Source organism: Camelus bactrianus, chromosome 13 (assembly GCF_048773025.1).
Source record: "Camelus bactrianus isolate YW-2024 breed Bactrian camel chromosome 13, ASM4877302v1, whole genome shotgun sequence".
In the NCBI taxonomy this organism is placed as follows: Eukaryota; Metazoa; Chordata; class Mammalia; order Artiodactyla; family Camelidae; genus Camelus; species Camelus bactrianus.
Genome location: NC_133551.1, coordinates 51,458,149 through 51,470,516, shown reverse-complemented (window position 1 = coordinate 51,470,516; position 12,368 = coordinate 51,458,149). Strand labels below are relative to the sequence as shown.

At 38.6% G+C, this 12,368-nt stretch overlaps 1 protein-coding gene across 22 annotated transcripts in view; it reads left to right on the top strand.

Moving 5' to 3' along the window:
* The window catches only part of MACF1 (microtubule actin crosslinking factor 1), a 311,004-nt gene that overhangs the window by 259,606 nt on the left and 39,030 nt on the right, over positions 1-12,368 (top strand). For all 22 annotated transcript variants that reach the window (XM_074376774.1, XM_074376771.1, XM_074376770.1 and 19 more), the window contains 10 exons: positions 322-488; positions 3,710-3,869; positions 4,233-4,559; positions 5,518-5,602; positions 6,113-6,354; positions 7,039-7,245; positions 8,566-8,685; positions 9,137-9,244; positions 10,175-10,393; positions 11,370-11,573. In XM_074376774.1, coding sequence (XP_074232875.1) covers positions 322-488; positions 3,710-3,869; positions 4,233-4,559; positions 5,518-5,602; positions 6,113-6,354; positions 7,039-7,245; positions 8,566-8,685; positions 9,137-9,244; positions 10,175-10,393; positions 11,370-11,573 — 1,839 coding nt within the window. The remainder of the gene's footprint in view (positions 1-321; positions 489-3,709; positions 3,870-4,232; positions 4,560-5,517; positions 5,603-6,112; positions 6,355-7,038; positions 7,246-8,565; positions 8,686-9,136; positions 9,245-10,174; positions 10,394-11,369; positions 11,574-12,368) is intronic.

Here is a 12,368-nt window from a genome sequence, read left to right as displayed (position 1 = left end):
TGTATTAATTGTATCTTTTTTTTTTTTTTTGGATTAATTTCTATTCTAGTGCATTTTTCTCCTGGTTCAAAAAGTAGGGTCCTTGTTAGTCACGTAATAACAGTCACTGCTCCATTCTAAAACTTACCTGTATGAAAAGTATATATGGATGGTAGAAATTATGTTTCTGCCTCAGAATGGAAAAGAAACCTTTATTCAGTTAAACTTAGGGCTTGGTAGGATGGAGGGGTTTTTTTTGGATATTTTGTTTATCTTCCTTATTTCAGATTTTAAAGTGACCCCATATTATCACTCTTCATTCTCTTTAAACACGTATATCAGTTGCTCCAGCGGCTCCTAGACGATCGAAAGGCCACAGTAGACATGATTCAAGCAGAAGGAGGCCGAATAGCCGAGGCAGCTGAGCTGGCTGATAGAGAGAAAATCACTGGACAGTTGGAGAGTCTTGAAAACAGATGGACGGGGCTACTCAGCAAGGCAGCAGCCAGGTAAGGCCACAGAAGTTTTGAGGAATGAGTCAGAGAAGGTTTCTGATTTGCATCATTGAGGTGCTCTGAAAACTCCTGGATGATTCATATGGTGCTTTGGAATGTGTTTAATGGCTTTTATCTTGAAAAGGGGTAAGTTTTTGGAAATGATCCTCATAACCAGAGTAACTCTCAGGAAATGAGCCTCAGCTACTCCATAAATTTCTGAGACCTGGAAGACTCATTGCTCTGTGTTGTTGTTCAGTTGCAATGTAATTATGGTTCCAAATGACAGACGCAGACTTCTACAACCCAGCCAAGTTATTTTCTGAGTTTTGGAAACAGATTTTTTTCCTTTCATATTTATAAATAATGTTTCTGATACTTGGAATTGAAATTTATTATATTTCTTTTCTGCTAGCTTATGGCTTATCCTGATATTAGATGTTCTTACATCCAGGAGTTAAGTCTGTGGTTCTGTTAAATAAATGAGCATTGCAGAGATGTGTGGACTTTGTTCAGTAACTGGACACAAGACAGGCAGTGTACTTTTCTCCAAGGATGTGCTTTCTCTTTCCATAGCTATAAGTTACCCCAGTGTCACTTGAGCTTAGTAAGTCACACTATGTCTTTACTTTTAACTTATACTGTCCCCAGTTTAAAATAAATGATAACTAACTAGAAATCAGTGTGAGAGCAGTAGAGTTGATGATTTATTATCAGGCCCTGCTGGTTGTCTAGGTAGCCAGGGGCAGTCTGGATAACTTCCTCTTCAGCCTCCGTTCTTCTACCTGTCCATGGCTCGCTTATTTCTTATCTGAGCTATAAAGTGTTTGCTTGCCCATATTAGTGGGAAAACAAGTGAAAGAATTCAACTTATTTTCATTTCCAAACTGCACCACTATTTTCTTCTCTCTCTTCATCCATTTCCACTAATATCACCATTAACCTTCCAGTTTTCTAGGCTTAAAACCTCAGCTCCATTTTTCACCCTTTTTTCCTCCCCTCCTTTGTGTCCCATATCAATCAGGATGCTGAATTCTGTCCATTTTACGTCTACACAATCTTTCTTGTCCATTCGTTTTTCTAATTCCCACTCACATGCCTCAGTTCGTGACTTTTGAACTCTCACTTGGGCCGGTTCCCAGGAGGTAGCTCACCTGAGGTAGCCTCCTAACTGATAGTGAGTCACTGTAGTGCCACTTACCCTCAGGCCTTCCCCTCTTTGCGTGCTCAGAGACATTTAATGACTCCCCGTCGCCTACGAAATAAAATCTCTTTAACCCAACATTCAAAGCCCTGTACTATTTGGCCCTGACTACCTTTCTTAGTTTCCTCTATTCTCATTCCTTATGGGTAATTAGGTTTATTTATTTAATTATGTTTTTAATAGAGGTACTGGGGATTGAACCCAGGACCTTGTGAAGCTAAGCACACGCTCTACCACATGAGCTATATCCTCCCCCCTCCTTCATTCCTTATGGGTAAAGTAAACCATATTCTGTTCTTCAGTATCTTCTGTTAGTTTCCCAATTCTGTATTTACTGATGGTGTTGCATCTTCCATGAAATACTTTTATTCATCTCTCCTTTTGTGAAGCTTTTCTTTATTCCCCAAGCATAGAACAACCTCTCCTTCCTCTTTAACTGCCTTAACTTTTCATCTGTACCTTGTGTTTTGGTCATTATTTTAGGTTCTTAGCTTTCAGGTCCATAAAGCTCATTAAAGTCATGATTTCTTTCTAAAACATCTTTTTCTGACTCTTTCCTTCTACCCTAGTTGCTTCCATCCTCCTAGCCTAGCACAGTTTCTGGGCCAGTATTTTAAAGAGAAATACCAAGAGGAATGTCATTTGTTACAGACCTCCTGAAGACTTTTATTTAGATTCCTTAATACTGTATTTTTGATGTCTCTAAATTATTTTAGCTCTTCTCTTTGCTACCCCAAATCCTACTACATTGATTTCTTCAAACTTTCAGATTCCAAAATCAGAGTCAGAAAAACAGAAAAAATTTTAAATGGAATTCTTGATTAATAATTATATTTAAGATTAAATGTTTTAGTTATATTAATTGAAGATGTCTTTTGAAGGCTAGCATAAACTAAGAAAAGAAATTCTGTTCTTTATAGTGACATTTAAATGCAACATCTGGAAATACCTTTTTCTTTATACTCAAACATACTTGAATTTCCAGATAATTAAAATGGCAAATCTTTATATTAAATCATTTCTTACTAAAATAAGTTTGTCCAGAGTACCCAGCATAGGACCTGGCACAAAGTAGGTGTTCAGTAAAGGTTTGCTGAACTAAAAATGCATCATGTACTCCCAAGGTCTTTTCAGATGACATAGCATTTAGTCTGTTCTTAAGACTCAAGCAGCAGCATCATGGCCTTTGATTATTAATCTGTATTAGCTCACAGTTCTGTGGTTGCTTTTCTGTGTCTTGCTTATCAGGCTGCCTCTAGTGCTGAGACTTCCTCTACCCTTGGTAATTTGCTATTTTAATCTATAGGGTATTTGAAATCCAGCCTTAGTATGGGTGTTGTATTAAGTAAGATTTAAGATTCCAGGTGAGCTGTAAAGTCCATAGTTCTTTTGGCTGCCATTTGCCTTGGCAAATTTGGCTACTTTGAGGTCATTTTTGCCTTAAATCTGGATCCAGAGTTACGTTCTGGGGCTTGAAATTACTAGAAGCCTGACTGGACTGGGGGAGATGGGAAGGAAGTTCTCGTTCATAGCCTGGTCCTCCTCTGCTCTTCAAATGCTCTCTCTTCTCTACACTCACAAGTGGAGGTGGCAGTGACAGAGAGACAGAGTCAGAGAGAAATGAAGACTGATGATTTTGTATACTCCTTTAAACTTTATTTTGGTCAGATGTCCAGAGGATGCACATGCTACATTCCATAAGAGAAAAAGTAGTAAAAAGTCTGATTCCAATCCTCATTGTACTGTTGCTACCCAGTGGGTGACTTGGACAGATCTATCTTTAAGCCTTCACGGATGGTTTTCTCTTGTGTAATAGTGGGATAATTTTGCCTACCTTACACAGTTGTAACAGTCAAAATAAGATACTGCTTATGAAAGCCTTTGAAACAGCAAAGTGCTGTTTATGTGTGTTCTGTTTACTTGTGATATTACAAGTGTGGCTGGTTAAGATTGGTCTTTTACTGAATGTAGTACTATTATCAGTCTTAATGTGACTTTTTGCCTGAGCAGCTTGTTCTATATATTTATGTAGGCAGAAACAGCTGGAAGATATCCTGGTTCTGGCCAAACAGTTCCATGAGACAGCTGAGCCTATTTCTGACTTCTTATCTGTCACAGAGAAAAAGCTTGCTAACTCAGAACCTGTTGGCACTCAGACTGCCAAAATACAGCAGCAGATCATTCGGCACAAGGTAGGAAGCGATTATGGTAAATGAAAACACAGAACTGGGATCAGAAATACTAGAAATTTGAAAACTGTCTGCAGCATTATAGAAAACATGTTTTGTGGAGTTTTTTAAATAAAAAAGTCTTAATTTAAAATATGGTTCAGTTAGTTGGACTAGTCACATTCTTGAAGTAAAAATAGAAATGGACTACTAGGTTACTATCAGAAAAAAACAGCTTTTGTTCTCTATTTTGTATTATTTTTGCCCTTCAGTAGGTTAACTTGTATATTATTATTTAATTTATTATGTCATTTGTTATTCATTATTTTATGTTTACTTTTCATTTATTTTGTTTCTGTTGTTCATTTTTTCCATCTGGATTTCCAGGCTCTGGAGGAAGAAATAGAAAGCCATGCAGCAGATGTGCACCAGGCAGTCAGAGTTGGGCAGTCCCTTTCCTCCCTGACATGTTCCACAGAGCAGGGTGTGCTGGCAGAAAAGCTAGACTCCTTGCAGGCCTGGTTCAGTGAGATTCAAGACCGGTGCTGTCGGAAAGCAGCCCTGCTTGAACAAGCACTGTGTAACGCTAGGCTCTTCGGGGAGGATGAGGTGGAGGTGCTCAACTGGCTGGCTGAGGTTGAGGACAAGCTCAGTTCAGTGTTCGTAAAGGATTACAGACAGGATGTCCTGCAGAAGCAGCATGCTGACCACCTGGTATTCATGTTTTCCATTCTTATTGGTTATGTTACTAAGTTATTTTGTAATTTTGATTTATGTTTCTCTTCATTTCTCTTTTATTTTATTCCAAACATTTCAACTTTATTTTATACACAAGTGCATAGTTACAGACTTGTTGCTGAGGACTAATGTATTTTTTTGGTGAATGCGTGGAAATACTTGTACTTAACAAACTGAATCAGTAATACTAGAAGGTGATCCAAAATGTAATCGGGGCCATCTCTATTCCAACTCATGTTTTACATCATTAGGGAATGTATCATTCAGTTTCCACCTGAGCAGTTAGGTGAAAGATAATGCACTTAAACAAATCCAGACTGCCTAAATATAGTGCCCAGCGTTTGATCATAGTGATAACTTTTGAAATGTTTTTGGGATTTATATGCTCAAATTCTAGGGATTCTGTGTCATCTTAAGAGAAGAACAATTTGCCGTGTTTTGTTTTTATGAAATTTCTTTAGGGATGATAAAAATTGGCAAAGTGGTTTTTGGTTTTAGTAATCTTAGTTTCTTCTGCCTCATTGACTTAAAATATTGAGGGTTTTTAACCAGGATCCTGATTTAAGTCAGCCTGTTCTTGCTGACTTTCTTCACTTGAACTTTGTCTAATTCTTTGTTTTAGACATAGACATCTTTGTTGAATTCTGCTTCTACCTTTCTTGGGTTCAGGTTTGGGACCAACAGATTTGTAAAGCTGATTTAGTCTAAATCTCTTCTTATCCAGTACAAAGTAAAGCTTGCTTATAAGTATCTGATTTCATTATTTTGAGTACTTAAAAGGTAACGAAAGAGAAAAATGAAAGCATCAAATATCTCATGTTTAAACTAAACTGGTATTCATCTATTTACTTTAAATTTGGTCTCTTAAAGGACTCACATTTCTTTCCCTTTGTTGTGCCACAGTTTTAGGATTAATGGTATTTTTTTGTTTCAGGCTTTAAATGAAGAAATTGTTAATAGAAAGAAGAATGTAGATCAAGCTATTAAAAACGGTCAGGCTCTTCTAAAACAAACCACAGGTACTTTGAAAAGTGCATCTCTTGGCACCTCTATGGTATACAATTACATGTCCAGGGAAGTCAGCACCCAGCACTAGCCACTTCTCTTTGTAGCTAGGAGGAGCTTTGTATTCGCTGATCATATTGCCATGTGCTCCCAGGAGGCTAGTGGCCTGGGTTCCAATTTCCTGCTAACTCATTTGAAAACTGAAAGATTTTGTTGTCTCACATCTGGTTATAGATGAAGACTCACCCTGCCCCCCAATATGTCAAATGCCAGCATTTACTGAAAGGTGCTGGCAATGTCTAGAAACACCTGCATTCGAACTCAGATCTTAGTAATTTCAGAAGTGGCTTCTTTTATTGATTGAAGGTTTATTTCCCACCTGCCTTAGTGTGGAATGCTAGGTGAAATCATTGCCATAGGGAGTGAGTATCTGTAAAGCTTAAGCTCTGATTTGAAGAAAGGGCAGTTAAAGAGACACCCTCATATCCTATTAAATATGAGTAATTATGTGCTGTCTCCCACAGGTGAAGAGGTATTGCTTATCCAGGAGAAATTGGACGGCATAAAGACTCGCTATGCAGACATCACAGTCACTAGCTCCAAGGCCCTCAGAACTTTAGAGCAAGCCCGGCAGCTGGCCACCAAGTTTCAGTCTACTTACGAGGAACTGACTGGGTGGCTGAGGGAGGTGGAGGAGGAGCTTGCAGCCAGTGGAGGACAGTCCCCCACAGGGGAGCAAATACCCCAGTTTCAGCAGAGACAGAAGGTGAGCTGTCATTTCACACTGAACGGGAAAAAAAATTTTCCTCTCAGTCAGACTCCTCAAGTTCAGATTTTTTAGTTTTATCACCAACTGTCTCTGCCTTAAATCTAAACCAGAAATTTCTGCCTGCCTCCTTTCTTGTTTACTCTTGGACAGTACGATTTGACATAAAGACAGATCTATGTAAGAGCATTTGTCACAATCTGATGAAGAAAGAAGACTGAATCCCAAAACCCTAGGAAGTTTGCTTCATATGTAGCATTTTAGAATTTACTGTCAGGATTGATTCTCTAGAGAGTACTTCATGGTTATTTTTGATTTTCCTGCAGGATCCAGTACAGTTCTAGATGCACAGAAATACCATGCGGGTACTTGTTGGGTTAAATGCCTGTGGTTAAAGCATTATTTATCATTTCTATTGAAGTAAGGAGAGAAAAGAAAGAAGCACCTTTTGTGTTATCCAAAGAGTCTGGCTCGAGAAGTCGTGCAGACAGTTCTAAGCAGCAGCTAAGCCTAAAGTCAGGCTGCGGAGTGACTGAAAAATCTGAGACGAGAAAAAAATAAGTGAAGGAAGGAGGTCAGAGCCCTGCTGGGATGTGTGGTAGAGAGAGCATTTTCCACCCAGCACAGCTGCTCATGTGCTTAATTTAGCAAGATATGGCCTGAAAACTTTTTTTCCCTCCTTAGGAACTAAAGAAGGAGGTCATGGAGCGCAGGCTGGTGTTGGACACAGTGAATGAGGTGAGCCGTGCTCTCCTAGAGCTGGTGCCCTGGAGAGCCAGAGAAGGGCTAGATAAACTTGTGTCTGACGCCAACGAGCAGTACAAGCTGGTCAGTGACACTATTGGACAAAGAGTGGATGAGATTGATGCTGCTATTCAGAGATCACAACAGGTAATGTTTATTAACACCTCTGCATTAATGTTTTAAGAAGTGAGGATATGTGTGTGACGTACAAAACTATGACCCACATAAATACAGGCTCAGGAGTAGGAATAACGAGATCAAGCTAAATCTGATGCAACAGATTACTTCAGTGGTGGGAAGTGATTAGGTAAAGGACAGATCTAGGTTTGACCCAAAGTACTTGACCCCTTTGAGTATGGAAGAACTTGGAGAAGAGTCTATGTGAGCACTTTCCTTACTAATGCCCTGCTAAGAGGCAGGTGGTGATGGAAGTAGATAATATCTAGATCCAAAAGGTCCAAATGCATCATAGTCTTAGTTTGACATTATCAACTATTTTAGCATTAGATGGAAGAGGGGACGAAACCGAGAACTAAAATTACTATCAAATATGCTAACCAAAATAGCAGAGCCATCCAAAATAGAACCCTCCCAGTAAACACAGGTGTCATATTTCCCTCAAACTTTTTTCCTTCCTGCTTTCTGGAAAAAGTTATTTGCTTTTTCTTTGTAGCTAGATATGCACCTATTAATGTGCTGTGGTGCAAAAAATAAATATAATGTGAATTCTTGGGTTCATAGTGATGAGCAAATGCTTTCTGAACCACACAGAAGTTTGCTCTGAGTCCAAGTCCATCCCCAGTGTGTCTTAGTTGATATCCCTAATCTTAGCCAGATATATTCAGTATGAGATTTATCATGCTTTGGAGCTTACCTTTCTTTAAATATTAGTGTTAGTAGGCAGCGTTGAAGAGAGAAAAATTGAGGGACCCTCATGAAACAACAGTCACATCAAACGTGTTCTTAGATTTTGTTGTTGTTGTTGCTATTGCATATGTTACTGCATTCCATTTAAAGGTCTGGTGCTCTTCTGGGGTCTTGGCTTCTTCAGCTGAGCGAATACTTCCAAGTTAACTTGACTCAGCTGTCTGCTGCCATGGTTATACTTAACCGCATGACTAAAAGCTACTGTTGAGTGTATGGGTAGCAAAGGGGATTGGCAGAAAAAGAGCACAGCCTCATAAAAGCACTCTCATTAGAAGTGTATTTGTTTAGAAGAGTCTTAGTTTCCATTGTTGTTTCTAGCTGTAGGACCACTAACTGGGTTCGGTAATGTCTTTCTAAAGAAGTTGAAAGTGTCTGTATTTTGATTTGTGATTTTGTGGAATTCTCACCAGTTTTGACTTTGTGAAATGTAAACTGTAATATTGAAAACCCAAGCCTTTCTGTGTTGAATAAATTAGAATTCTAAGAAGGAAGACCTTGGCTGTATATAGTATGCCCATTTTTCTTTACTGTGTCTGTTAGTATGAGCAGGCTGCTGATGCAGAACTAGCTTGGGTTGCTGAGACAAAAAGGAAACTGATGGCCTTGGGTCCAATTCGCCTGGAACAGGACCAGACCACAGCTCAGCTGCAGGTACAGAAGGTAAGTGTGACACTGATGTCCTCACTGTGTCTTGTGCCAGAAGAATCATTAGTAGCTGAGAGTGACTAGGGGAGAGTTTCTGACTATCCCAAGTCAAGTGGAACAACTCACTGTCATGATGGTGGATAGAGACTAATTTTATAAATATTTGGTTAGGACAAGGAAGAGGTTTGTTTTGTTTTGTAAAAAGGGAGAGATAAGCCCATTAATCCAGGAAAGAATAGTTAACAACTTTCTGCATGATTTTTTTGGGAGGGAAGACGTTTTTGTAAGCTACTGAAAGATAAGCATTGAAGATGTGTGGATAGGCAAAGTATCAAACTTGATAAAGACAGTTTTTGATGTGGCTTTATTAAAGCAAATAATTTTTCATAGGTTATATGTAACCTTTCACTAACACAGGCTCAGGGTCCTTATACTTCTTGACTTAACTGTAGCTCACTTTTCAAAGGCTTTCTCCATTGACATCATTCGACACAAAGATTCCATGGATGAGCTCTTCAGTCATCGTGGTGAAATCTTTGGCACGTGTGGGGAAGAGCAAAAAGCCATATTACAGGTGAATACATTTATTTATTCTCCTTATTGTTCTTACCTTGATCATGTGAATTAGAAGTACAGTTGCAAAATGACAGTTTAAGATTTTTTTTTTTTTCTTTTTCCTTCTATTACTGATAGTGATACTTAAGTCCAACTTAATGTTCTGGGGAATTCACACTTCTAACCCTGTGTTCACAAATATCTAAACAGCTGTACTGTATAAATGTGAAATACATTGCAAATCCATCTCCTTTATAACAGAGGAATTACTCCGTCCATAATGAGTCATCTTTGAGTTACCATTCCAGGTAGATACATTTTTCAGAACTATATGCAGACTATTAATTCCAGCTTCAGGTCTTTCTAAAATATCACTGAGTATTTCTAAAAAAAATTGGCCAACAACATCCATTTGTACACCAGTTTTGTTTGTTTTTTATAAAGGGTATGGGTAACCACTATTTCTTCAGAAGTCTTTATAAATTGAGCTACTTACCCTAAACATATAAAGCATAAATGCCAGGTTTGTGGAGACTTTTTTTTATCATAGGAGAAAAGATAACATTTCATGAGCAAAGACCCCACCATAGCCCCAGAAATCTAGTCAAACTGATCTGTTATAATAATGTTGTATCTAAAGTTGTAAAAGGTATTCACTAAAAAGGTTAATTTTGCTATGTTGTGCTTGTTCTATTTTACTGTTTCTGAAACTACTTTAATTTTTTTAATTATGGAATTAATACATATGTACAATAGGAAAATTCAAAAATTCAGTTAAGTGTAAAGAAAAATTCACTTGTAATCTTACTAGATTAATCCTTTTTTTTTTTTTTAGCATTTTAGTGTGCATTCCTTTAAACTTTTAAATGTATGTATACCTACATTTTTTTTCTTTAAAAAAGGGTTCATAATGGCAATAATACTTATACTTTTTTGTTGTTGTTTATAGGAAAAGACAGAGTCTCTAATACAGCAATATGAAGCCATTAGTCTGCTCAATTCAGAGCGTTACGCCCGCCTCGAGCGGGCACAAGTCTTGGTGAACCAGTTTTGGGAAACTTATGAGGAGCTGAGCCCCTGGATTGAGGAAACTCAGGCACTAATAGCGCAGTTACCTCCTCCAGCCATTGATCATGAGCAGCTCAGGCAGCAACAAGAGGAAATGAGGGTAAGGAACATGCCAAGTTTTATTTAATCAGAGAACTGAAAATGGGCACCACTGTTTATTCAAAAACAGCATGTTTATTACTACTACCTACCAAATGTAAGTCTGTGTGATGAAATTAATTCTTAATCCGTTAGAAGTTCTTTGCACAATAAAAATACATACCTGAATAATTTCCTTTGTCCTTTAATATGAATCAGTTAAAGAATAAGATTATGAAGATGTAAGGAACCTGGGTATTGCAGAAGTAAACAAAGCACTTCGGAGAAATCAAGGGAATTTAAAATCTTTCCAGTGACAGTGGGGTGTTGTTAGACTTGGGTATGGTTGGGCCCCAGCTGGAGTGAGAGCCTCCACTCAGGAATGTCAGGAAGCATTGGGTGCATAGAATTAAGATGAAAGGGAAATTTGTAGACACTTCAACTAATGCTCTTACCATTAAAGATAGATTTTTTTTTAATGTTTCTTTGTGGTTTATGGCTAGTGCTTATTCTTATCTCTGTGTTCCTGTGAGGGGAAGGAGGTAAACTGGAAGCAGCCAGCCATAAAGCCAAGGAGTGGTTGGATTACCAGAAATGTTGCTGTCTGTAGCTTGTCCTGGTTAGTGTCTCCCAGTCTGGGCAGGGAGGCAGACACAAAACCATGCAAATTATAATGTAGTACATAGAAGTATTTACAAGTACAGAGACAGTGGTATACATTTGTGTTAGAGGGTGAGAATGAGAGGATGTGTCTAGGAGGGCATCCTGGGTGGTGGAACATCTGGACTGGCTTTTAAAAATTAAGAGAATTAGAGTCAGAGCCCAAGACTTAGATTTTTTTTTCCCCTCCATAAATGGTGAGATGTTGGGACTTGTTGGGTTTTACCAATTCAATTTGTTCCTCTCAGTTTGTTCAGTTGGTATGAGCTCTGATCAAAGTATTTAAGCAAACAAACTGGTATAAAAATGCTCATTTTGATCTGTATTTCTTTCCATAGCAACTAAGGGAATCCATTGCTGAACACAAACCTCATATTGATAAACTGCTAAAGATAGGCCCACAACTAAAGGAATTAAACCCTGAAGAGGGGGAAATGGTGGAAGAAAAATACCAGAAAGCAGAAAACACGTATGCCCAAATAAAAGAGGAGGTGCGCCAGCGGGCCCTGGCTCTGGATGAGGCTATTTCCCAGTCGGCTCAGGTATGTGTGTGTCTTAAACTCATAACCTTCAGCTGTCCTTTAGTGTGAGCGACAGTCTCTGTATCAGTATGTCCCTAAGCTCAGGAATGTCCAGACCAGTATGCTGATGATACACTATCAATAGACTGGGAGCCTTTGCTTGCCTGCATTTTTATCCCAGAGAACATTGGTTACACTGACAACTGTAAGGAGAGCAAAATGCATTTTGGTTGGTATATATTGCCTGTTGATGGTTTCCTTGAAAACTTTATATTGTGATGATCCTTTAGCAGGGATGATTTGGGGGTAAATTCATCTTGAAGCAACACATGCCTCAAGAAAATTCAGATTCATATTGGGCCTGTTACTTCTGAGGTTTAGAAGACAGCACATTTGTTTTCTTACTCAAAAGGCCACCGGCTAGCTCCTAGTTCAGAGAAAGATGCTTGACTAGGGAGAAGTTAGAGCCCAGGAGAAACATAAACCACCAGCAGTGGAGTTTAAAGCATGTAACTACATACTTTTCAACTAATATATTACTGTTATGTCTGGGTATTTTATTCCTATGTTTAGTCAGTATTCTTGGTTAATATTTGTACTTACTCAAGTTTTTCCCCCCCACCTTCCGTCCCATCTCTCACTCACATTGTGGAATGTGTTACTTTGTGTTGTTGCTGCCTGCTCCTGTCTTCCCCACATCGTCACATTTCATTGTTGTGTTGACCGCGCCCACCATTACAGATTACAGAGGTAAGGTACCCTCTCCCACTGGGATTAGGGTGTTCTTATGAACCTGAGAATTGAGAGGATTACTTT